This window comes from Nothoprocta perdicaria, unplaced genomic scaffold, assembly GCF_003342845.1.
Source record: "Nothoprocta perdicaria isolate Ctin4 unplaced genomic scaffold, notPer1 scaffold_29, whole genome shotgun sequence".
NCBI lineage: Eukaryota > Metazoa > Chordata > Aves > Tinamiformes > Tinamidae > Nothoprocta > Nothoprocta perdicaria.
Genome location: NW_020455521.1, coordinates 3,970,652 through 3,997,212, shown reverse-complemented (window position 1 = coordinate 3,997,212; position 26,561 = coordinate 3,970,652). Strand labels below are relative to the sequence as shown.

The window sequence follows — 26,561 nt, the reverse complement described above, 5'->3', positions numbered from 1 at the left end:
TGTTAACAAATCAGCATACTCTTACTTTGTCATTAAGGCACAATTTGTTTGCTTTCTAATTTTAATTATGGCATGAGCTGTAAAGAAAGAAAGTCATGTCCACTTGATTTTCTGGAATACAGGAGAAAACAAATAGCAAGTACAAAACAGCTTATAGACAGAAACTGCTTATGGAAGAATCAGATTATGGAAAAGAAAATTCAAAATATATCCAAATATATTGGATAAGAACAGAACATGTCCTAATTTATTGCATTTGCTTTGAGCACTTTCTCTCTGTCTATACATATTTATTAAAAAAAAAAAAAAGTTCTAAGTAGAGAATGGCCATATAGTTCTACCTGGATGAAAATCTAAGAAATGTTATCTTCTCTATAATGATCAGTTTGATCATTTTTATCAACAATTGCTGCAATGCAGGGAATAAAATTATGTTTTTCCCTTCAAATCAAGAAGCATCCAGAAGTCATGATACAAATGGGCAGTTTTACTACTATTTTTGATGATGGCTGATTTGCATGCAAAATCTACAGTTTGATGAAAACAAAACGTGTAATATGATCTATTTCTAATTAAGAAGAACAAGAAAAAAGGAGGATGCTTTTTAAAAGAACTCTGTACACAAACCTGTAAGAYGAAGTGTTTTCATAATCTAGGATCGCATTAGTTGCTAAAATCCCTCGTGATGAATCAATTAGGAATGCTGCGTTTTCATTACCAGATACAATTGAGTATTCAGTTTCTCCATTCAGCCCACTGTCAAGGTCAGTTGCAAATACCTGTTTGGAAAGAAAACTAAAACTTAATTCAACAAGACAGAATGCAAGTTCAGAAAGAGAAGCCTCACACTACAGTCCTCTATATCTGGTTACTTTCCTCTTGGCTGCACAGACTCCAGTGAGTAATCACATAGGCCCCCAACATGGGAGGTCATGTTAGGCCAAAATATCTGCTCACAAATTTAAATAGTATGCACATAATTTTCTTTTTTTTTTTTGAGCAATTTGAAATTCAGCTTTATAAAGCATTAGGGGTGATTGTTCTTGAATGTGATCATGTTTACACGGCTTATACTACTATATGGTTGTTCATAAAATTCTGCCTCTCTTTAGTGCATAAAAATGCACCTTATCAGATGTCCAGGACTGACTCAAGTATTGCTGCAATACAAATAAAGCATAAGATTAATTGATTACAATGGTTTTCAGAGCTTTCATGGGATAGTTCATCAATTACTTTTCAAAATATGAAGAAATGTAAAAGGGGCAAAGCAAATTATGAAAACATCTGAAAGAATAACTCTCAACACCAGTGAACATGTTTCTCAGATTCTTCTGACTCTTTGAAGAAGCTTCTYTGCATCTTTTCTGGTTGCTGAACAAGCATTTTAATAACTATGGGAATGAAATCATAGCAGAGGTAACTAGTCAGATTCAATAAATATAATAGACATAATAGAATGTATTCCATAAGAAACTTTTGACTGCACATCTGGGTTTACTGCCTTTTGATTTTCCCTATTGCTGGACATATGTTTCTCTAAATAAAATGTCCGTCATTTCCTAATCACTTTGTCCTTGGGGCATTTGTAGTTTCTATTTATTTGCTCTCTAGAGGAGAAATATATGCAGTACCTAATAGGACCCTCACCATGACCTGACGTGCAATGCAAGAACATGTATTGAGGAAATTATGTGTTCTTCTAGTCTAGCTGATGTCTTCTTTTGCCCTAAACTTGACCAGCTGGAAATACTTTCAGAGAATAGATCCATTCAGAAGAAGAAGTGTTTGCACTTTTAAATTGAGACAAGCTGCTCCTGAAGCATCAGATTTTAAATTGATCACTCAGTTTTGACTCAAGGCTTCTACTCCTAGCCTGATTAGCTGAAAATATTCTTGTTAGTGCTACAAGCCTTTTAAATATACGCTGTAATGCATGATCCAAATTACATAGTAGCCAGAACCATAGTTTTGAAGAATACTTTTCAATTACTTGAAGAAATAAACAGAAAATAATAAAAAAAAAGAAATTAAAAATTAAGCTGCATAACTAGCAAGAAAAAAAAAATCTTCTTCCACTTCATAGAACTGAATGAATGATTTGAAATCTGAGCTAGCAAAAAGAATCAACAATTAGTTTAGATATCCAAGCAAAGTAGCAGAAATACCAAGAGTTCCACTCTTGATATTAAAAAAAAKTGGCAGTCCAAAAGAGGCCCCAAAGATTACTTTTTTCCCCCTCCCAGAAACGGCCTTGTGAAGATATACTTTCTCTTACCTGTATGATATTTGTTTTAGGAATYTGGCCTTCCCATACTGACGCTTTATAATAGCTTTGCTCAAATTTAGGTACATTGTCATTCACATCTTGTATCCAAACCATCACTTCACCAAGTGCTGAATTCACGCTATTTTCGGCCAACACTAAAAGATGTACTTTATTCTTAGCTTCATAATCAAGCGACTTTGGCTCTTTGACTGTGATCACACCTGATTATTAAAAGAAACTGAGATGTGACATATGTAATCAGGAAAAAAGCCCACAAGTTATAAAATTTCTAATTAAAGTGGTCTCCTTTACTTCTTCTATCTAGCATCATCCTCCACATGCTATCACTGCACAAATCTAGGGTATCCTAAGTTTTCCCTCATTGGCTACCACATGGTACCTTCCTAAAACAAAGCAAATTTACTTCTAGAGGGACAGAGAGGAAGAAACATGATTGTATGGCAGGCAAAAAGCTGTATCTCAGGAGTCTYTTGGCCCTCCTTTGAAGAGTGGCTTTAAAAGGCAAGGACCTCATCCATATCCAAACGAGGCAATAGCTGTATCAGTCTCTATATCTGGCTGACCTACACATCTGAAACATTAAGGCTTCTTCTTTCCCAGTAAAACTATTATTCAGTCAAAAAGAATCAGTGAAAGTTACATGCAGTGCAGGTACAACTCAACATCTCTGTATTAAATGTAAAATTTCTTAAGAATTATCTGTGGTCACTGTTCCAACATTCTAAAGAATATAGTGATAAATCAAAATTCTTACATCTTACATCTAAACATTAAACATAGTTTATTTGGGTGCTGATTTCATGAGAAACCAAATTCAGTTTTGTAATTAGTTTTTCAATAATCATGTCATGAATATCTACAGCCCAAACCTGTGATAGCACAAGAAGCCATCTAGTGTTGATATCCATACTTTACCACAACGGTTTAAAAGTTTCAAAAGAAGATTCATGATATCCAGTACTAAGCAAATTCAACTAATGCTTGTGAGGAAAGTGGTTATGAGACCTTGCAAAACATCCGGTAACCAGTTTGCAGCCTGGTCTATTATTTTTCTTAAAAAAGAAAAATCCCATCCCTCTGCTTTTTTTTTTTTTTTTTTTTTTTTTTTTTTTTTTTGAGGCAGGGTCAGTGGGAGAGGTAATACTGCAGAAATATATATGCTTTCTGAAGAAGTTACAGTTGTTCAAAGAACAAGGAACTTTTTTCCAAAGTGTCTGTGTGAACCATTAAACTCAACAAGGGTCCAGTGCATCCTTAAGTGTGTTCGGAAGGTTTATTTATACTGAAGGCTTTTTTTTTTTTTTTTTTTTTTGACAGCTTTGTGATAAGACACAAGAGAGAGTGTTTAGCATTTAGTAGTTTTAACGTTTAGTGTCACCTCTAAACATGAAGCAACAGTTTATCCAGACTCCCTCCAAATCCAGTAATCACTAGTTTATTAAAAACAAACATTTTAAACATGTATTCGCTTGTGTCATTTCTTTCCACATCAAGTTTACACTAGTGTCAGTCTTGCCACATTTCTGGCTTTACTAATTTCTGTTCCTTTTAAGGGGAGCTGTTTATTATAAAGTATCTACTTTTATGGTATACAAGTTATTGTTTTATGTGCATACACACTGAAATATAAAAATTGTGGTAGCAGCTTGCTATAATTTACAGACAGATTACACTCTCTAAAAAACAAAAGATACTTAAAAATTTAAATAAATGTATAAATGTACCTGTGATGGGATGTATGGAGAACATGTTTTCTTTGTCACTGAAGATGCTGTATTTTATGCTTTCTCCTGTTAATTTCTGTTCATAAGCTTCTACAGTTACCAGTGATGTACCTACAGAAACAATAAGATATTTTTAGAATGTTTATTGCAGAAGATTTTACCCAGATTTTATATTATGGTGATTAATAGTAGCTGCATGCCCAAACATCTGTGTACCAGCTTAATCATCTCTTCAAGATTTAAAACAGTAGACAATAAAAGCAATTCCTCCTTGAACTTTTACTGCACTGCAGCTTAATAGGCAAGACATTGCCTATCCCACCTTGCCCTATAAATCATTAGTCATTTCATCCTAACTTCATCATCTGACTCATAAAATGATGAGCTTTCAACAACTTTTCCTACAGGCAAAGACTTCCATACACCACTGGAACTACCTCTTAACCTGAAGTCATATTTCAAAAAATTAAGTATTTTTTCTCTCTGCCAGAGAGCCCTGATTGAATTTAGGGTGAAAGATAAACATCGGCTATGAAACTCCCTTTCTAAGGTTGACTGAATGGTTGCATTCTAAGGTTGTATTCTTTTTATTCGTGTTTTGTCTTTGGTCATTTTAATCTCACCTTTTCATGCATTCTTCTTAGAGAAGAAACCATTTTTGTGGTTCATAAGTATTTATGTTAACTCTGAATGACTATAGATTGATTTATATTCCTTCATTTATCTAAACTCAATTTGGATATTTAAAAAAATATTTTAAATTAAATTAATTTTAAAGATTTTATGTAGTTTTCTTCTCACAGAATGAAAAGCTACAACTGCACACATAGCTATTTGTTACAGAAGCAGAAAGAGGCAGAATCCAAGTTCAATGAAGAAAAGCAATGATCCAATGTAGATTACAAGAAATGTGACAGAAAAGTTCAGTTTGAATTAGGATTTGAGAAAAATATGTATCTGAAAATATTATCCTGATCAAAATCTCACATTTCAACTTTTATAAGTTTAAAAAGCATTAAGTTTTTCAAATAGTGATTATATTCGAGTTAGTTATTAAATCATTTAGCACATATGGCAGTTGATTCCATAGATCTTAATTGTTTAATTCAACTTCAAATGATTCCATTCAACTCTGATTGTATGAAGTTACTTTACAGCCTAACATCTTTGAAATAGCACTACAGACAGCTAGCTGTTTTATTACATTACAAAGAGAATGCTGTTCATGTAAAATGTCCTGGATGTTGGAAGGAAGGACTTTATCTTTGGTGTAAAAATCAGAGGAAATGTTTTTGTTTTTTTAGTACAGACCTCTTTTTTTACTTCTCTCTCTCTCGTACCATTAAGTACTATACCTACTGACTTAGAAAAGCAGAAAATGCTGTTTTAAATAGTTTATCATTGACTCCTATAATCTAGCAACCAAAAGCAAAAGTATGCTGGCTGTGATGGAAGGAGTTTCCCACACTAACAAATATATTTCTAGAATAATTTACTATGAAAGCCTGCTGTAGGTAAAGATAGATACTTAGAGTTTCATTGCTGTTTTAGGAACTAAAATGGGGGCCCTCTGGATGACTCTAGGGTGAATTTTCATTGCTTGACTTAATATAGAAACCAGCAATCATTTATAACATTCTCAGACCGGAGTTAAAGATAGCAAAAAAATTCAAGGCCCAGTTATCTTCCTTCATCTTGTAACCCTGTCAGGAGTCTTGTTTGATTTTTGTTTTTAAATAAAAGAAAAAAAAAATGCCAGAAATAAAGAATGCAACAGTATTTCCATTTAAATCCCTGTTTTTCCTACTAAGTAAGTAGTTAAAACGCTGCTCTGTTCATGTTTTCATGTGTTTCATATTTTTCTAAATGTTTTCATTTTGCACTAGTGTCTTCTGGTTATCTTAAAAAATTTGACCAAATTGAAGTTGCTACTGAGGTGCAAATAAACCTTGTACAGGTACACTACACAAGGTACTTCTTAGCCTCTGCAGCTTAAAATTTGACCTATACTTGACTAAAATATTGCTTCAAACAGAGGTCACAAAATTAAACACTGAACCTGCAGTTGTACAGCAGCCCTAAATCCAAGTGACTTCTAGCTGACATGATACTGCCCTCACCAGTGCTTCAAAATACAGACTTTTCCTCTCCTTGGAGCTGACATTCAATAGACTCTCCGAGGCCTTTCAGTGCACCAACCTGGCAGCAAATTAACCCAACAGAAACATAGTTTTCTGCTTGTTGAGCACATTTAAATGTCATGGCAAAAGATCAGATCAGCACTGAAGGTTGTGCAAGGAGGAGAGATATCAGCAAACAAAAAACTATTACTGGCTTTAAATGCTGTGCTACCAGCTTCCAAATTAGTTAAGAATATTAGAGAAAGTAGATAGTGATTTTAAAAAAAAAATGTATTTGTTTTTTCAACTCAATCAGAGGTAGCAATGTTATTTGAAAGTACATTAAGGTACTTGAATTCAACCCTTCCATTATAATCACTGACTTGATAATAAAGTATCACAGCTTGGACAATATTTTTCTACCAGGCAAAACAGGCTAATAAGAACTTCTGAAAGTCTGGATATAAAATATACGCAAGATATGAACTGTTGTAAAATATACACAAGATGTGAGCTGTTGTAAAATCCATATAATTGTTTTTCTTCTGATATCTGTTCTCAGTATGGTGGTCTGAGTTTCTCCCTCCTTCCCCATTTCAATCTGATTCATCCTTGCCCTCGAGTTCTTGGGAACTTTTAATTGCTAATAAAGAAAACTAAATGAGCACAAAATTTAAGAGATGACTTACAGAAGAAAATAGGCAACATATTTTATATCTATTATAAAAAGATATTCTGCAAATACAGCAGAAATCAATAAGTTTTACTGGTGAATCTCTCTAAGGGAAAGCTATGCAAACTGCTACTCAGCTGAAAGCTTGGTGAATAACAAAAGAGTTTCTTGCACTCTGGAGAGTGCAGTGACTTGATTATTTATTGATTGGTTTCTAAATGCCTGTTGCAATAAAGTTTATAATATTTAAAGTCATTAAATATTGAATACTAAACAAAAGAGTAGAAGAATGGGGCTTTCTGAAGGTCATTAAACTTGGAGGTCAAACACTTGAAGAAAATTAGACCACATGGTCCAATTCCTAAGATAGTTACCCAAAAGGAAGTTCAGAATGAATTAAAGGACTTTTGGCTTTGGTTTTCAGCGTTTAGATTATTTTGAGTTTTGACTCTTTTAAAAATAAACTCACAGTTTTCCCATCCTATTAGATAGGTAGAAATAAAATTAGGAACAAAAGCCAAATTTATTAATAACAGTTCTACAAACACTCAGCATGTAACATAAACCTCCCTTGGACTGAATACACTAGCATTATTCATATTTGTAAGGGTCTAAGGATCATATATATCATCTAGTAAGCTAACTTCTACGGAAGCTACTTTTTTTTTTTTTTCCTGAAACATATTTGACATGTACTTGTGGTTATATAAACAAGAAAATGCTGCAAACAAATAGAGCAAGAATAGTATCAGTATTTGATAAAAATCTCTCATACTCTTAAAAGAATTTGATATTCTTAGCATATTGCCTTTTATTAAATATACAAACTAAAATTTTCTGATGAAACCTTTCAGTTTACCCTGAAGCTTTGCTGTAATTCCTCTAATCAAAACAAATATTATCTATATTTTCTATGGATTGAGTGGGAAAACATGTGACTATTGTATTCCGTTTCCACAGTTCCTCAGGGCATTTCTGTAACTTTGAGTTGGATTGTCTAGCCAGACCCATCAAAGTTTTTATTAGCTTAAATATTACCAAAAAGCTCTTATTTTGATATTCTTACTTTAATATTCCTGGTATCTAGGTAAGAAAAAACAGTAAGGCTAAAGGAAATTTAGCCTGTCCAGTCATAATGGAGGAAAGCAGAGAGTCTACTGCAGAGTGACATGCAACTAATTACTGTACAATGCTAGCTCTAAAAAAAGGCTTTTGAGTATCTGTGACTCACAAWTTTTTTTCGTAAAAAAATTTTTTTTTTACGACATCCAAAGCTCCTTACAAATCCCAGTCAAATTCATGGGAAAATTTCAATTAATCTGAAACCATCTTTTTCACATTATTATTTTTTTTAATCAGTTAAATGAAACATCAGTTATACTCACATTCTACCTCTGTGTATAACTGTGTGTATAACTACCTGTGAGTACAGGTTACTACTTGTATTACCTGTGTTAAAATACACAGCTGAAAATTTGGCTTGTGGTCCTGAAGTGACACAAAGGAAGAAATATTTGACATATATAGTAATAATTTCTGCAACAGTCATCTTCACCCTTAATTCTCCATTGTTGAAGGGACCCCCAAGCTGAGGGTGCTGAATGTTCTGGGACTCCCAAGCTGAGGGATGGAAAGACATCACCTTTGACTCAGAAGCATTCTGTTTAACGTGAGTAACATTCCTTGCACACATGCAGCAAACCCAGGAGACAGACTGTGCCTTCATCTAACAGACCATTCTTATTTTTGGCCATGGGAAASGGTAGAAGGGTGTTTGCTTCTTCCAAATCTAACTTTTCTCAGATGGCACAAAGGAAGATTTCCCTACATTATTCATCAACATTATCAACCCTGTAGGGTAGAAAACCAGCACCTGTAAGAATAGCCAGGCTTGGATACCCACCTGCTGCACTGTTCTCAGGCACGCTTGCTTCATAGAAGCTCTGACTGAATGAAATCTCCTCCTCTTGGTCCTCTGTAAAGAGAGCTACCATAGCTGTGGCGGTCCGAGGAGAGATGCCTTGGTCCAGAGCCATCACTAGCAGTTGGGTACTGAAGTTTTTGGAAACCAAGGGCTCCTTAAGGATGATGTCACCTGTATACCTGTCAATCTGAAACAGAGGTGCTGGTACCATCAAACTGAAAACAACCGATCCATTCAGACCCAGATCCATGTCCTCAGCTCTAACAGTGGCTACTGTCTCATTCACAGAGGTTTCAAATGGCACAAAGGCTTTGATAGGATTCTGTAAAAACACTGGATCATTGTCATTTACATCTTCAATGTGTACCACGATGCTGACAGTGGTGCTTCTTGGCAAGTGGGTGCTGCAGTCACTTGCCACCACCCTAAACATATACACTGATTTGGTCTCCCGGTCCAATATCTGTGTAGTAACTATAGAACCGGTCACACTATCAATAGCAAATGCTCCAAAGGTGTCATCAATGACAGAGTATACTACTTCACCATTTAGTCCATCATCTTCATCAGAAGCAAAAAGTTCCAGGACAACTGAACTTTCTTCTAGATCTTCTCTTACAGAGATTTGATAGCGGTCCTTTGCAAATGATGGGTTGTTGTCATTTTCATCCAAGACTGTTATATATAACTGTGCAGTAGAGCTTCTTGGAGGGTTGCCCAGGTCATGGCACTCAATTACAAGAGTGAAATTGCTAATATCTTCTCTGTCTAAGCGACGAGTGGCCAACAGTTTTCCTGAGGTACTGTTTAGTCTGAAGTATTCTCCAGCGTTTCCACCTTTCAAACACATAGAACATAAAATGATCGAAACCAATTGCAATTGAAAAAGGAATTCCTTGTGACTACCACTACGCTAATTGCAATGAAATGATCCAACTGCTAGTACCAGTCTGCACACATATGCCTGTAACATATTTTTTTCTTTTATAAAGATTAAAGCCTGCATTTCATTTAAATCAGTGAGTAGCAAAGATAGTAAATACAGATTGCCATATCAATTTACAGAGCAGCTATCTTGCCAGATGCATGTTTTTCTTCCAAAGCAGCACACCTTATAAAATCTCCTGCAACTATGCTGCTGCAGTGTGACCTCTTCCCAAACTTAGTCACAAATTCCAGAAACCAATGCARCATCACTGACAACTGTGATTACCTGCCCCTTGCTTTCTTCTACAGACCTGTCTCTAGGAACAAAATGGTAGTGTGAGGTCTTAATTTGGGAGAGTAAAAATAGGTAAATAGTAAACCTCTGAAGCTGCTCCTAGAAGGGAAGCCAGTGCTTTTAGTACCAGTGAATGGTATACATCTTTCATAATAGCAAAAAGATCAAATTAAAGACCATAAAGATTGTGAAAATAAAATCAAGGAAACAAAGAAATTTGTAACTGCTTCTTCAAAGAAAAAAAAAAAATGTTGACTGTTACAATAGCTATGCCTACATTTGAACTATTGCTGACAGCCCCAAACCAAAAAAAASGCAAAGCTGGCTCGTATTTGTGCAAAGATACAGCAGGAGGCTTTGAACAGCTATGGAGCTTACATTRAAACCAGCTTTCACGAAACAAAAAGTCCAGTTAATTAGATGTATTTTTGTGCTTATTTGGAAGGGTTCAAAAGGTAGCTTTATATTCAGAATTGCCACTACTATGAGAAAAGGGACAAAAATATACCCTTTTCATAACTGTCTCTTTCTAGTATTTGATGGGATTTTCTTTTTCTTTTCTGCACTGGTCCTACATCAGAAAACAGGCCAAAAGTATACCTGGAAAGAGGTAAAAGAATTGTGCTATTTTTTTTTTCTTCCATGTGAAGAAGAAAATGGCTCTACAAGACGGGAGCCAGGCAGGTAAGGTAAAATGAAGTCTACTTTAAATCTTGAAACTGTTTACATACTTCCTAATTTATATTAATTAGAATGATATAAAATTACTTACCATTAATTCYATATCTTAGAATTCCATTATTTCCCTCATCCTCATCTACAGCCAAGGCAGTGTAAACTACAGAAGGCTGTTGATTTTCTAGAATACAAATCTCAGAGACAGGAAAAAGAAATTTTGGGGAGTAATCATTTTCATCCAGTACTTTGCAGATAACAGTCACCGTGCTTGAAAGCGAAGGAGTTCCACTATCTCGAACCAAAACTAGGATTAATAAAAAGAAGGCATATTTTATACAATGGTTGGGGGCACAACAATGATGCTGCTTTATAACATCAGAACAATAGAGTGTGCAATGTAAAAAGGATGTAGTTACTCCCCATTACTGAAAKATTCACCACTTGTAATTGAGATGACAAGAACACAACGTTGATAACGACATTAGCAATTCTCACCTCCCATTTACAGGCCTCCAAGGATATTTCATATTGTTACCTTTAATATAGAAAACCTCCTCAGTTTCCCTGTCCAGTGACATGGTTGTCACAATCTTCCCAGTGTTTAAGTTCATCCTGAAATTCCCATAACCACTTCCTGGTAAGATTTCATATTGAAGCAAGGAATTCAGTCCTTAAAAACAAAAGGRAAGTCTTAGTGAAATACAGCCAAACTCCTCACATGCTATTATACATGTCTTGCTCTCTTTTCTTCCACCTGGGAAATGTGTTATGGATGACATTATTCTATAGATGTAAYCAACTCTTCATTACCAATTGTATACAGTGTACGATCATAGCCCTTCTCTTTCTCTGGGAAAGAAGTAGAGTGAAAGTACAGAAGTCTTAAAATCTTTTATTTCTGAAGCTGTCTGCCTGTGCTGGGCAAGAAATGTGATTCTTTGGGCCTGAATGCATGCTCAGCAAGTTCACAGATGATACAAAACTAGAAGTGACTGATACTCCAGATGATTGTGCTACTATTTAGAGAGATCAGAGAAATTTCAACATAAGCAAACCCTTTATACGTGTATGTGTGTGTATATATATATATTTATTTATTTATTTTAACACTTTAAAGGTGGTTGAACATTAGAACAGGTTGGCCCCAGAGAAGTTGGAGAGTCTCTAGCCCTGGAGATAYTCAGACATGACTGAACACAGACTTGGGCAACCTACTCTATGTGACCCTGCTTGTGCAGGGAAGTTGGACTAGATCTCCAGAAATCCCTTCCAGCCCCAAATAGTCTGTGATTCTTACACATTTTGGATACAAAATAATTTCTTCCTTCTTTCTGGTAGCTTCAATATCCTTCTGAGGAAAGTGCCGTGCCATGTCCATCACAAGTTGCAGAGTAAGAACATTAATGTTATTAAATTTAATGAAAATACTCATATTTGAAGGGCAACAAACATTCATCTTGTACCATTGCGTTCACTCATTTACAGATTTTCCTAAACTGCATTCAATCCCTTTTCTAAGCTTTCTCAACCAACAATTAGTCTTTTAGTAGTGTAGGCATAGTTAGCACACCTGGAAAACTACAGCACTGCCAGTAATACCAAAAATRTTATTTGAAGTTGAATACTGGATGCCTGTTTTCATTCTCTGCACTGTAAAATAGGACCATCTACACCAGAGTCAATGGAGACACATCAATATGAGAGAAGCAGCAGACCCTACAATTTTTAATGCCAAAGATTGCCTTGTTTTCCCTTTGAATAGTTTTGCTAAACAATTGTCAATGACACTGAAGTGTTATTGAAAGAATGATTAGTGCAATTGCTTTTGTATCTAAACTAGTTCAGGGGAAGAACATAYTCACAATATAGTCATAAAAAGATGTTTATACATAGGAAAAGGAAAAYAAGTTACAGAAAAATTTCCAGCTGTCGAAAAGAAAGAAGAAAAATTGCAGAAGCAAGAGCAATAAAGGAGAATATTTTGCAAAATTTAAAGTTATCAACACACTCAGCCCAATCCATCCACATTAGATATCAYGTAACTACATTTAAGAAAAGATCTTTGCAGTTCTGTAGGCACATGTCTATCCTTAACTAACAACATGCTACCCATGAAATATAAAATACACAAAACAAGTTGGGATGCTATTAGCTACTAGCCTTTGATCCACTGTAACTGAACRGCTTTGATCCTGTCTGTCCACTGGCAGAATTCACAGTAGACACTTTACAGCCTGTGCTGCACAAACCCACAGGTGCCATAAAGCTTGACTATTCACACAGTGTTGAAATGAAAACTTTTAGCCTTTAAGACACACAGCTACGTGACACCATTGATTACACTTATTTATCAGCATTTACTGCTTCCTTTCTCATATTCAGCTGCCAGGAGCGTATGTCTAAGAACTGCACACCTTACCCTACCCAAGAGACAGGAGGGATGGCTCCACATACCATGAGCCTGACATAGCAACTAACATATTTACACTTAATTCAGCCTGTTGTCTTATTGAAAAATAGTGCTGGTTACCTTTTGGGTGCTAAAATAAGTCCATTCTAAATTAGCTACCCAACTCCAGACAGAATGACATGTAATTCTCCAGACAGAATGAGAAAGGTAACCAGCAGCTTAAAAGTTCATTAATTCATTCCCTTCTGCAAAGAGACATCTAAAGTCAAATCCTTGACATAGATTAAATAGCTTGCGGATATCTTTGCTTTTTTATATATTTTATATATTTTATATATATTTAATACATATAAGTGTGTGTGTGTATATATATATATATATGTGTGTGTGTATATAYATATATGAAAAAGCTTCCATCCACGGCTGGAGGACTGATAGTAAGCCAAGGTAGAGTTGTAATAAGTGTCAATATAGTAACGTGTGGGTGGAGTGATTGGAATAGAATGTTTTATGGATATGTGTGTGAAAGAAAATCATTGCAGGCAAAAATATATATATATGTAGTAGCAATTTCTACAAAAAAAATAGTGATTTCTACAGAAGACATTTGAAGTGGCAGCAAGCTTAAAGCTTGGTTCAAACGTGAAACAGATTACAGCTGCTTGCTTTCCTTCTTCCCTTCATAGAAAATATATATGGTAGAAAAATAAATAAAAAGATGATGATGGCTGCAACTGTCTGTAAAAATAATTCCTCCCTGTGGTCAGTCAAGGAATACAAGGAATAAGGCAAAGAACAGAAAACAATGAAGGGACGAAAGCCCTCTGCTGAGATAATGCAAATATTACCAGGATCCAAAGTGCGTTTTAAAGAGCAAATGAAAAGAAAGTAAAAATCATGATGAAAATATTAAGAACAGTATAAGAGAAGAGAGTCTTATCTCAAAAAATAAAATCACAAAAGTATAAAAAAAATGAGTAGCATTATGTTTATATGACTGCTATAAACATCTGTCATCTTAAAATGTATAACTTTCAATATTTGTTGAGGAATAATATTGTTGAAATTTTTATATATATATATATATATATATATATATATATACATAACTTCAGGCCAAGTCATTTAAATGTTAGAAAGAACAAAGAGAAGGACTGCAATTACAGAAAAATGCATAAAATTAGAAGAAAAAAAAGGAAAAAGAAAAGGAAAGGAAAAAAATGAAAACAGGAGGCAAAAAGGGGAGRAAAAAAAAAARAGAGAGAGAGAGAAAGGGAGGAACTATCAGTCACAATCCTGTTCCAACTCAAAGGGCTTGCTCAGTGAGCTGCATCCTGGCTAGAGTCATTGCCACCCCTCATGCTTGGAATGCCCTTCCCTATCCTGCCAAGTCACTCCTGCTCCCTCCTCCTAATTGCTCCYAAAATTTCCTTTCTGCTGTATTTCCCACAAGATATGTGATGAATAAATAAAAGGAATGGAGAAAGGAGGGAAAGGAATTCAAACAAATTCCTATTTCTTCTCTCTACCAACTTCCAGATTTTTATATGAAATACTTTGCCTTCATTTTCATGTGATCTACAAARGAAAATACTTGGAAGAGTGGGTAGATACAAGGGTAGATAGTAACACTGCTCAGCTATCATGACGATTTCAGGCCTCAGACAGAGCTATTCACCCATTTTTTATTTTTTAAGTAAAATAAAATGTGAAGTAAATATGAAAGTAATGTAAAAGTAAATGTAAAAGTAAAGTAAAGTAAAAAAAGATGCAGCAGCTCTGAGCTCTGCCTCTTACATCAGTCTTTTGCAATCAGTACAAGTTCTATATTAAAATGGGAAATACTGGACAGTGAAAATTATTTTGCTAAAAACATCTAATTTTGGTGATAGCACAGCCAATATCATTCTAAAAATGTGCAGAAAGTGAACATATGGTAGAGTTATTCATGTAACCGAGATAAATTGTGTCAATCACAGCAAGCATTAACACACAATTATCTTTTCAGTTTATTTTTACTACAAATCACAGATTCTGTATATCTGTTTCATGTTACACCAATTCTACACACTGTGCTTAATATTACTGAAGTTAAGATCCTCTCAAACACATCGACTACTTGTARCATCATATATATTTTAGATATTTCAAAGGAACAGGTAATTGAAAAACTTAAGGCAACATTCTGTCACATTAACAAAGACTCTGCCAGGTTTATACATTGCCTGTGATTTAATAACAATACAAACCACGCTTCTTCCTCATCTATTTTGCACAGGTTTGAAAAAAACAATGCATTCACTTTTTCACATATGTACGACAATATATACAAGGCAAGAGTGGCTTCTAGGATTCCTCTACAGCTCAACTACATAGAAAATCTTGGATGACAGTGCCCCTCTCTGGTCAGAAAAATTAGTGCATGTATGCAAATCCTCTCATGTAACAGATCTCCGCTAAACTATTTAAAACAAATATTTTGACTGAGAGAAATAAAACATTTAAAATATTAACTTTCACTGAGCTGAACATTATTTCCTTGTTTATAAGAATATTGTAGCTACATTAAATATGAGAGTGCTGACAGTATTTTCACACAAAACCTGGAGTATGCTGTACTGCTCTGCATCATCTGAGCACTCGGTGCACAAGTCAGAATACCTCTAAGCACCAAAAAAGGTTGAAAGTCTGACCTGTTTTAAACACCCCCTTGGGAAAAGTCCCACATTAACACATTAGGCAGCAAGACTCAATTGGTCTATTGTGTTCATAATTAACAGCAAAAGGACTGAAATTACCTGAATCTCTATCCACAGCTTCCACCTCTAYGACAAACTCTCCTGGATCTTGGTTTTCATAGACTGAAGTTTCATAAAATTGCTTCAGAAATATTGGTCTCTCATCATTCACATCAAGAACAACTACAGCGAGGATCTGAGTTGCAGAGAGCGCTGGGATGCCATCATCAAGAGCCATAACAGTCAAATTGTAGCGTTCTTGAGTCTCACGGTCCAAATGCAGTGATGTAGATAGTAGTCCTATTATAAACATTGGAAGCATTAAAAAAGTATTCTATTCAAGGTTAGGATCCCAGGTGTTCCAGCATTCACAGGTCCAATACAGCACCGCAGTGCACACTATGCCAATGCTACAAGGCTTCTACACTTTGGAGTCAGTCATTACCTCTTCCTCCCTAATTAGCCTAGAAACATTCATTCTGACATTAAGAGAAATTTGCATTCATGAAACATACAAGTTAGATGCAAAGAGAGATTTCTATTTAATTCTTTCCTCAGAGGGCTTTGCAAATGTGAGGTAATGGTTCACGATACACCCACTTCCACATCATACGTTGTCAAATRATCTGCTACAGGCAGAAAATACCTCACTCTTCCTGTGAATTTGTATCTACAGGAAAAGGTATTTATGATGTTTTACACTTTTACCTATATTACCAGAGAAATAATATAGGACTTGTTTTGGAAATCAGGTCGACACTTAGGAGCTCTACAGACCAAACCACAGACAACTATAGCATACAATAGAATTAGAATCAATATAAAACCAAATAAAATTGCAGATATTATGGAAAGATTTGCATTCTTGTCCTGATAGTATAATAGCTAACCAACTTAATCAGGAATCAAGGAATTTTAGAGGCCTGAAGAATGAAATTTAATCAACACTTAGAATCTCCATAGACAATTTTGTTTCCAGAGAAAGCAAAACTTTGATATTGATTTTGTGTTTCCTAGTATATATACATATATCAATATGCCAACATATGTGTGTATACATACTTTAAGTAAATACTGAAAGAAAAACAAAACAACCCACCAACAACAAACTATATCTGTCACAGCACATCCATTTCTTGCACGTTATTTCGCTATTGGAAAACATCCCAGTACATCTATACTACACAGTACACTACTATGCAGACATTTCTGGGCTAACTTGCACTAAATTTCCATACTGAATGCAGTACTGCCATGGACACATTGCATGCTACCCAACTAACCTTGAGGACAGTAGACAAATATTAATGAAATATCTCAATACTGTATTATATACATTTCCAGATATTACCATAAGTGTGGCATGACAAATTATAGGAAATAGAACTTACAGTACCTGTGACCTCATCCAGTACAAATGTTTTGTTCTCATTGCCTGAAAGAATGTGATATGTCACTTGTCCATTTTTTCCTTCATCTGGATCCTTTGCAACAATGTGGTGAACAAGGTAGCCCACTTCCACATTCTCCATGACATAGGAATGAGGGGAAGATGTAAAAATAGGACTGTTGTCATTAATGTCTAAAACAACAATTTTCGCAGTCAGGGAATCAAATCTGCGATCCGTCAGATTTATTGCCTGGTCTATTGCAGACACTGTAAGGACCACAGAGCAAGCAATCTCTCTGTCTAGGGGAAATGCCGTGATCAGGGTGCCATATGAAGGGTGAATAAGAAATGGATTTTCACCCACACTATTCATTTCTATGGAATATTTTATTTTGCTGTTCAGGAGACYGCCATCTCCATCTTTTGCATTGAATGTGTACACCGGAGTGCCAACAGGAATGTTTTCTTCTATGCCAATCACTATAAAATCATCCTGAAAATGCGGAGAATGGTCATTTTCGTCTTCTACATCAATACGCAGGAAGACAGTCGTATTCTGTGGAGGAGTATTCTCATAATCCTTTACAGTTACTTGCAAAAGGAAATGCGAAGCYGTTTCATAGTCAAGATCCTTGGAAAGAAAAATATCTCCTGTCAAGCTATCTATTTCAAAATAATCATCTTCCTCAGAAATACTATAATGCAGTTTCTTATGGTTTATCAGATGATTATCAGACAACTTTATAGAAGTCAATACTTGTGCTGGTTTAAAATTTTCAGGTATGACAAAGTGCTTGAAGTCTCGAGAGAAGACTGATCTACCTTTGGCAAGTGGGATTACCTGAAACAAAAGCACAAAGACTGCAGTGATTTCCCATTGTTATTAGGAATACTCTAATGCAAATAATTTTCCTTAATTGAGGCCTCAATCTTTTTTTTTTCTTTTGTGATTAAATAACTATTTGAAGTACACCTTAAAGCAAATAAACAAACTCAACATGCTCTGTAAGTGTTAGCAAGTAAACCCATTATTCTCTTATTCTCACATAAAAATAAAAGTATGATGTCTTCCATTCTGAAACTCAGGCATACACAGACAGAAGTCTCAAACAGTGCTATCTCTGCCCTACACTGCAGCACCTCAACTCTTTTTTTGCATACAACACTATCACAGGGCTCACAGAGGGAAATCTAACATGGAATTTATGGTACATTTTTCACTTTGCCTAATTCAAATAAGTAGTTGATTTTTGATGGTTGTTTTAATCATTAAAGGATTTAATTGATTATAGATTGTTGTAACAYTCTGTATTAATGTTTTAATTTGAATCTTTGTCAGTATGAACTGCATTTGCCTTGTTGATATAAGCATTTTTTCCAARCTACCTAAAATTGCGTGACATGAAAATAGCAGTTTCAGAGATAGAAAGCCTGCAATGAAGAAGACAGAGGCGGCCTTGGCAAAATGGATCCACTGTAGTTTGATGAACGGCTGGCTGCAGAAAAGGCGCATTTTGGATTTCACACTCACACATACAGCAACCCTATATAAACCAGCAGAAAGGAATGACCTAGCCTCATACTGGTTTATAGAGAGAGAATTCAGAAAAAGAGAGTAATACAGTGGARAAACAATATCTATTCTAAGAGGCCTTTTTAGTTTATTTCTCCCATTTTCAGCCCCTCTCTGTATGTTTTTCATTCTGTCTACCTTAATAATTCCCCAATCTTCCAGTTTTCATGACTACTTCCTACTGAAACACAAATATTGTGTATTTGCAGGATGACCCATAACATTGGTGTGGATTCAAAACAAAACAAAAACCTGGTTTGCCCTCTAATTTTTTTCACTCAACCGATAAGCGGCTAAAGAAAATTATGAGATGATGTACTTAGACTTTTCAACATTTCCTTTTTGTGTTTTAAAAAAACTAAGGATCTACCATAACTTTTCTATCTGCACAAAACAAGTACCTGGACGCACACATCAGCATGTCCTTGAAGTGAAGGCACTCCTTGATCCCTGGCTGTGATCACCATTCTGTAGCTTGATCTCTCAGCGTATGACAGAGATTGAGTTGTTCTTAGTTCTCCACTGATAATATCAATCTTGAAGTATCCTATACTCTCTTCTACAGGAAAAAATAGGTGTCAGGTTATTAGAGATGCCAAATGCTTCTCTCAAGTGCCTAATAATTATGGCCTGCTTAGTGTAGAATTAAAAACCTATGGAGAAAAAAAAATATAGAGCACCAAAGCAGCTGCTTATTTTGTACCAAGTTATTCACATTAGTGGCCTGTGCATGAGCGGGGAAGAAGACACTCCTATCTCCAACACAAGTTGACAGGAAAGACCTGAGAGAATTGAGGCTTAACATTTAAACTGGTATAAAAGGACAAGTAAATTATTCTAGACACAATCCTGGCTCAGCAGCCTTCCAGACTAGGAGACAGTAACAAAGCTGATCTACTCTTAATACAGTATAATTACAGTGATACAGCCCTGCAATTGTTTTGAACAGGAAATTAACTAGAGGAAGGCTAAAAACTTGTCATGATGTGAATGTGTGAATATTATAAATTAAGAAATTAACATCTTGTGCTAAGGACTGAACACACTGTTAATAAAATTAAAATTACTATTTACTAAAATTACAACTAGCAGGCATATCATATTACATTTATTCTAGAGCTGCAGAGAAAAMATCCACTAGAGAACAGTAAATGTTATTTGTGATTTCCTATTTTTCAGCAACATGGGCAAAAATCTGTTACTTAATACACACCATTAGAAACCAAAATTGTCATAACTACTCCTCTCTTAAAACACTATGCAAACAAATTTTTGCCACATGAATTTTTCGTAAGGTGTGCAAGTGGGTCAAATAAAGTCACGTAGCATAACAGCTGCTATTCCAATAAGCAACTGTGGTAAAAATAAATTCAATGCATATGTAGTACACCAAACATGCATAAAGAACTGTATTTCCATAGACACCTAAGTGAGCATGACGCTGTTTATATTCTCCAAATCTGCACATGCAAATTAGTTAGCTGCACATATAAGTGTTCATTTGTGTAACCAATTACCTTAATTGTTTCAGTAAAATATTTACCCCTGAAAAAAATTATCAAAAATTGAGAAGGGTAGTTAGAAAACAGGGCTTTCACCATATAGAAGCTTTATCCAATATAGTTTCCGATTATTTTTGAGTGACTATAGGTTTTTTCATWTGCCTAAGTCCCTTCTGGATTGACTCTTGAAATCTGGATTATAAGAAGGAAATTACCAACAAATGAAACCATATAGAGAGACAAAAGTATTGAATATGACAGTCCCACATACTGCTTTTTCTCATGAGTGTATAAAAATATTAATGCTGTTTTGTTACTGCTTTTATAAATAGCTTTTGGTTACTTCTCTGTTTTAGGTCTCAACAGCATGTGTCACTACAATCACAGATACCCTGTTTTGTTCTGCATTTTCTGCTTCAATCTCGGGTCAACAAAACATCAAAGATGACATTTAAAATAAGAGATACTGCGAACTAACATGAAAAAAATTACCTAGAGTGAATAAATACGCATGAAAACTATTCCCTTAACTTTTCTACCAAAATGGAGTTACCAAATGGAATGATAAAATAAAAAGCAAAAATACTGTCAGCACATAACTGCAAGTTGAGGTAGAGGCTTTAAAGACTCACCCTTGCTTCAATAGCGAATGAGGACTGGTAGTAGGTCTTAGCAAAAAGACTCAAGACACAATATTATAAACTGCAATTTCAGATGAAAAGGTGTCCTAAGAAATACCACACAACGCGGTCATGAAAATCAGCAGAACTACTCAAGTCTGCTGGGGATCCATAATCCAGGCTGGCTAGCTTAGAAATTTGGACACAAAGTAACATTACATTTTTCCCAAATGCCAATGGCCTCAGAAGGCAGATATTTTTAGTTAACCATTTTTAACTAATTTTCTGAAGGATTGTATCTTATCTACATTTCAAGACACTTAGTCATCTTGTTTCCCTTTCAGGTGAAATATAATTGATGATGCTGAGAGAAAAAAAAAAAAACATTTCTTTTAATTGAAAAGATGAAGATAGTTCCATGGTTCTCAAAGTGTTTGAATACCACAGGACTGCTATAGAAGTATAGCCCTCTTCCTATCTGTAATCTTCCTTGATTTATACTTGTAGATGTCTGTAGAGAACAAGAAATGGCGTTTTACTTGTCCACTGACAAAGACACAATCCTGGCCAATTTGTGCATCTCAGCAGTGCAAACTATTCTTTTGATGCCATCCTGGCTACCAAGTTCTAATGTATCCACAGGACCATTTCAAACATAACTGTAAAAATCTGTACTTTGCTAGTGCTAACCTTAACACACAAAACAATACTTTATGATGCACTAGGAATACAGATTGTTATAAATGTTACAGTAATCTACTGACAATTGTAAAGAAGGCCAAGCAATCTCAGCATTATTAAGGGATAATCCATATGGGGAGGGATTCACTTCCTCCTGATTCCAGGTATTCTTCAGCAATGATATTAAAGCAGAGGTATGACCATTTGATCAAGAACCTTCATGCACAAGAATGTTTAAATGATTTGCTTTGATTTTCTTGGGACCACGAGGATTTAGAAGAAAACACTTCTACTTTGAAGGCTAAAATGAATCTTTTTTGTAAACCTCATGGTTCTTTCACAGATTTTTCCTTTATATAATTTGGGGGCATTAATCATTAGCCCTCCTAAATAATAACCTATTATTTTAATCTGGGAGGCTCATCAAGGTCTCAGGAACATTGAAAATTACCCAGTGACTGAGGTCCCTGTGGTGTTTACAAGCTGAACAGCTGACACTGATACTCATCACACTTGATCTTGCAGCAGTTGCTAAACCGCTGAAAAGGGCATTGGTCTGCATGCACCCTTTCAATTAACCTGATGTCTGCGTTTAACAAATATGCCTCTAAATCAGATCATATTTCTTCTTTAGGTTTTAGTACTGAACAATGTCCCAAGACTGGAAAATATTATTTTAAATATAAACCAGGCAAAAACTTCACCATGAAACAGAAGACCAGATGTTCAAGGCTGTGAGCCAACTAACAACAACAACAACAAAAATCAATATCAGAGAAGCTGAGCTGTTTCTGGATTTGTTTATCAAGAAAATATCTAATTTAGAGTTTGAGAACATTCTTTGAGAGCTTTTGCTGCTGGTTTTGCTTTTATTCTTTTGTCCTTTCTAGAGACAATATTTGAAAGATCAGTCATACTTTGAGTAGTTATTCATTTAATAATTTGAGCTTTTACTTTCATCCCTCTGCAGCCCTGCACTGTAGCCACTAAGAAAATACAGTTGCTTTTTGAAGGAATATGTTTAGATATGCAGACAGAAGAAAAATAAACTAAAATGATTAAAAAAAAAACATAAAGAACCCTTCTAATATTGGTTGGTCATTACAGTTCAAGCAAAGGTTTGGAACAGGTTTACTACCTGTTCCATTGTTCCCCTTTTCTTAAAGGGGGTTATTTTCTTGCAAAATTTATCATTCACAGTGCAGTAGTCTACAGTTCTCTCCAAATCCCTCTGAAAGAGGTGGTCACTTTGGTGGTCACATTGCCAAATTAAGGCAATAAAGATGTGGCAATAAAACAACCCTACACACTTTTATTACCTGCATCCTTCTCAACCACAAAATTCTCAATGGAGCTAAATATCTTAATTTTTTAAAGATGTCTTGGTGGAAGAGAACAGRAACAGTTCTTTGACCCTCTAAATTTGGATGTTAAAATCCTCTCATTACCTCATGGAAATCAAAAGGATACGTATAGTATAACATCTAAATAAGTCTTTCAGGAATCTCAGCCTTGCAAAGGAAAGCTTACAGCTTTATTGTCTCTTTAGAATGAAGGGTATTGTTATAAARGTAACTTTATAGTATTTAGTTTTGTTCTTTACTTGGAAGCGACAAATAATCACGAGTTCAAACCGAATGAGCAGACTTTTGAGCTTTACCTACACAGAAAAGAACACCTGTAAAAAAATGTAATAAGCAGATGGAAATAGCTTGAATATGATTCTGCTCTGCATGATTTCAGAGAAACATTATGTTTAATGTGCAAAGTGCCACATATTAAAAATATCAGTCTGAAAAAAATATTAATTACATAAATCCTATAGCACAGAAAAAGTATAAAAACTGTATGGCATCTCCATGTAAACTATTTCCTGACAGATTTTCAGAAATATTTTTGCTCCTGATATTTCTAGCTATTTCCAATCAGTAATGATATAAAGCAGAAGGATTTTTTCCTCATTGTTTAGAGATGTAAGTTTTCTTGTATAGAAGTACAGCAAGTGGTATGTGACAAAAGCAAGGATCACATCTACGTCCCTTATCAGTGTTAATGTCCCAGTCCCATTTATATTCTAATTGAGAATTCTTTTACTATTAATTTCACTGGAAACAAAACCAGGTCCTAAAGTGACCGATGTGAACTGCTATAGAAAATATCGGTGGGAGGGAGAGGGAAAGAAGTGTTTTTAAGCTGCTGCAGCATGTCAGGCTAACACAATGCTAAACAAAGGATGAAACATGACCTAAACCCCACAGATCCCATTGTCTGCCCAGATTAACTGTTGATCCTTCTAATCCCTGTCTCAGACTCTCATGAACTATTCTTTTAGCAAGAAAATTTTCAATTGGTCATGGGAACTGCGAGATCATCTTTCATTTAAGATGTTAAATAACTGACAAATAYTAAACTGTACCGTACATGACCATGGCCCTATTTTTGTGTGAGTGCTGTTTGGACATTCTCTGGCTGGCCCTACAAGCAGCTGAATCCTTGGAATGATGGGGCAGAGGGTGAAGGAAGTTCCTGCATCCTTAAATCTTCAATAACACACACAATAGTATCAACTCCTCCTTATATCAGCACCTTTATTTTAACTGACACTATATAGAAATAAAATCCTCTATGTCTCTAAAGCTAGTTATGTCAATATATGGTTTTTATTAGGAATATCATTCAGAATTCTTACCTGATTCTATGGAGTACAATACATCAGCATTGCTCCCAGAATCAAAATCTTTTGCAAACATATTGGCGACAAGTGTCCCCGACGGCTGCCCTTCCAAAACCTGTCATCCAGTAGTTTATATATAATTTGCAAATGTAAAAGAATATAAGTGAGCTTTAAAACAATTCACTTCACATAAAGCAATACTTTACTAGTAACTACATTTTCCCTTTCAGTAAGGCCTACAGTAAGCATAAACAAAGTACTTCAGAAAATGTTCAAACTACTACATTTCTGGTAAWAACACATTATGGTCTGCAGATATTGCTAATTCAAAAACCAATACAATAACCAGCATAGCACAATCAGAAACCAAAAATTAAGAGAGTTTACTATACATGTATAATAATACGTATAYCTTTTAAAACTAATAGTCAACAAGAAGTTTAATACTTTTACATATTTTGAAAGTATCAAATATATCTGAAAATAAGTTTTAAAATTTCTACCTCTTTTTTTCTGTAATATGTTCCTGTTTTACTATTTCAACAGTTCTGTAGTAAAACAGCAATTTAAATACATTAGAAGTAATATTCCTTAATAAAAAAAAATTATTTCAAATCAGGAAACTCTGTGCTCATAACTGAAATTTAATAATACTCAGTTAAGTTGCACATTCTCATCAATGCATCGGTCACGTGGACTAATGGGTGTTTCCTGTTGTTATTGTATGCTTCCTTTCATAACATTCAAGTAACAGCCAGATGATTACACACATTGCACTAAGCACAAGAGTGGTACGTACATAGAAATGCAATTTACTATTTCAGCTTTTGCCACAAGATGGTGCTCAGAACAAGACTTGAAAGAGCACAGCTAAACCAAACCAGAAGGTTATTGAAATGGCTARTACAAACCTTGACATTTAGTTCTTTTCCAGAAGGAATCTGTGGAAAGATAGGCTTGTTATCATTGATGTCAGTGACTGAGATATAGACAGTTGTTGTGGCATTACGTTGTGGTGACCCATGATCAGTCACCAGGATAGTCAACTGGTGGTAAGATTGCTTTTCATGGTCTAAAGCAACCCAGTTTATAATTTCACCTGATGAACAAAGAAAAAGGAGAAAACAAGTGAGATATTGCTGTATGCTGCTATTAATCTTATTGTATGCAATTATACATTTAATGTGAACTAATACTACATGTCTTTTTATATATCCTGACTCTTACACTAAAATCCTAGTTTACTGAAATCCATTCCATAGAAATGCTTTGTGAACAGAAAGTTTGTATTTCTACATTAGCATTATACTACATTCTTTATTGCACTCCAGATACCCCACAGCAAAGGTATAAAACAGCATAAACTAACAYGTTGACCTTCTGAAGAAATCCACCTGGCCTTTTTTTTCCACCATACTTCAGGATAGATAATATATGAGCACAGGCCTTTAATTGCTCACACATGGCTTTTATTATGCCCTTAGGTTAGGAAATTCTCAACACAATGTCTCTATGATAATCAGGAAGCCTTATGTCTACTACACATTTTGGCATCCCAATGGATAAAGCTGACAAAATCTTCTCTCCACCTGCTCAACTGCACTAAATATACCTGAAAATCTGCAATTSACCAGTACTTCACACGGATGACCTGCTACTTTTAAAATCTTCTTGGTTAATTCCTTATATTCTGTTTGCCTTTAAACCTCTATACTCAACAAGAAATTGCTTTGAAAGGACATTCTTATTTTGAGATTCATAGATAAATTCAAGAGCCTCTTCCCCCTCAAGTGAAGACAGGACATCTGGGAAGTGGAGTTTTAAACAGCAAATCTGTGCTGCTTAGACATTCTTTTGCTAAACTGGATTATTTCATAATGCCTGTGTTCCTTATAGGATATCCTGCCACTTGATGTCCCTATGTTGTGTTCTGTATTGCTATACCGTGTGTATAAAGTATTTTTTACCGCAGGCAATTGGGATTCACTGTGGATTCACACTGTAAATTCTTCACTATAGTGAAGAATTTGTCTCAGTTTCCTTTTTGTGGTGCCATAAACAGCACGAGCTTAATTTTGATGCTACTTTTAGAAGCTTTGGCAAAAATGTTTTAAAACGCTAGGTTTCAAATATCATAGTGATCTTTAGAGTTGTTTATGGCTAATCTGTACTTGTCAACTTTGATTGACCATGAACAATTAGAAGCTCTTCCTGTGCACTATTGAATCTACTATTTAAAACAGCTTCTTTTCATTTGCTATGTTCTGATACTGAAACTTATGAGCAAGCGACCAGAATAAGGTCATGAAAAATCATATCCTAATRGCTAGTATTTCATTCTA

At 35.0% G+C, this 26,561-nt stretch overlaps 1 protein-coding gene across 1 annotated transcript in view; it reads right to left on the bottom strand.

The window, feature by feature from the left end:
- The window catches only part of DCHS2 (dachsous cadherin-related 2), a 94,448-nt gene that overhangs the window by 10,403 nt on the left and 57,484 nt on the right, over positions 1-26,561 (bottom strand). The window contains exons 9-19 of the mRNA XM_026041628.1: positions 25,131-25,318; positions 24,235-24,334; positions 19,144-19,301; positions 17,176-18,010; positions 15,840-16,079; positions 11,167-11,301; positions 10,726-10,935; positions 8,711-9,568; positions 4,015-4,125; positions 2,279-2,490; positions 628-779 (exon numbers count right to left, since the gene is read on the bottom strand). Coding sequence (XP_025897413.1) covers positions 628-779; positions 2,279-2,490; positions 4,015-4,125; positions 8,711-9,568; positions 10,726-10,935; positions 11,167-11,301; positions 15,840-16,079; positions 17,176-18,010; positions 19,144-19,301; positions 24,235-24,334; positions 25,131-25,318 — 3,199 coding nt within the window. The remainder of the gene's footprint in view (positions 1-627; positions 780-2,278; positions 2,491-4,014; positions 4,126-8,710; positions 9,569-10,725; positions 10,936-11,166; positions 11,302-15,839; positions 16,080-17,175; positions 18,011-19,143; positions 19,302-24,234; positions 24,335-25,130; positions 25,319-26,561) is intronic.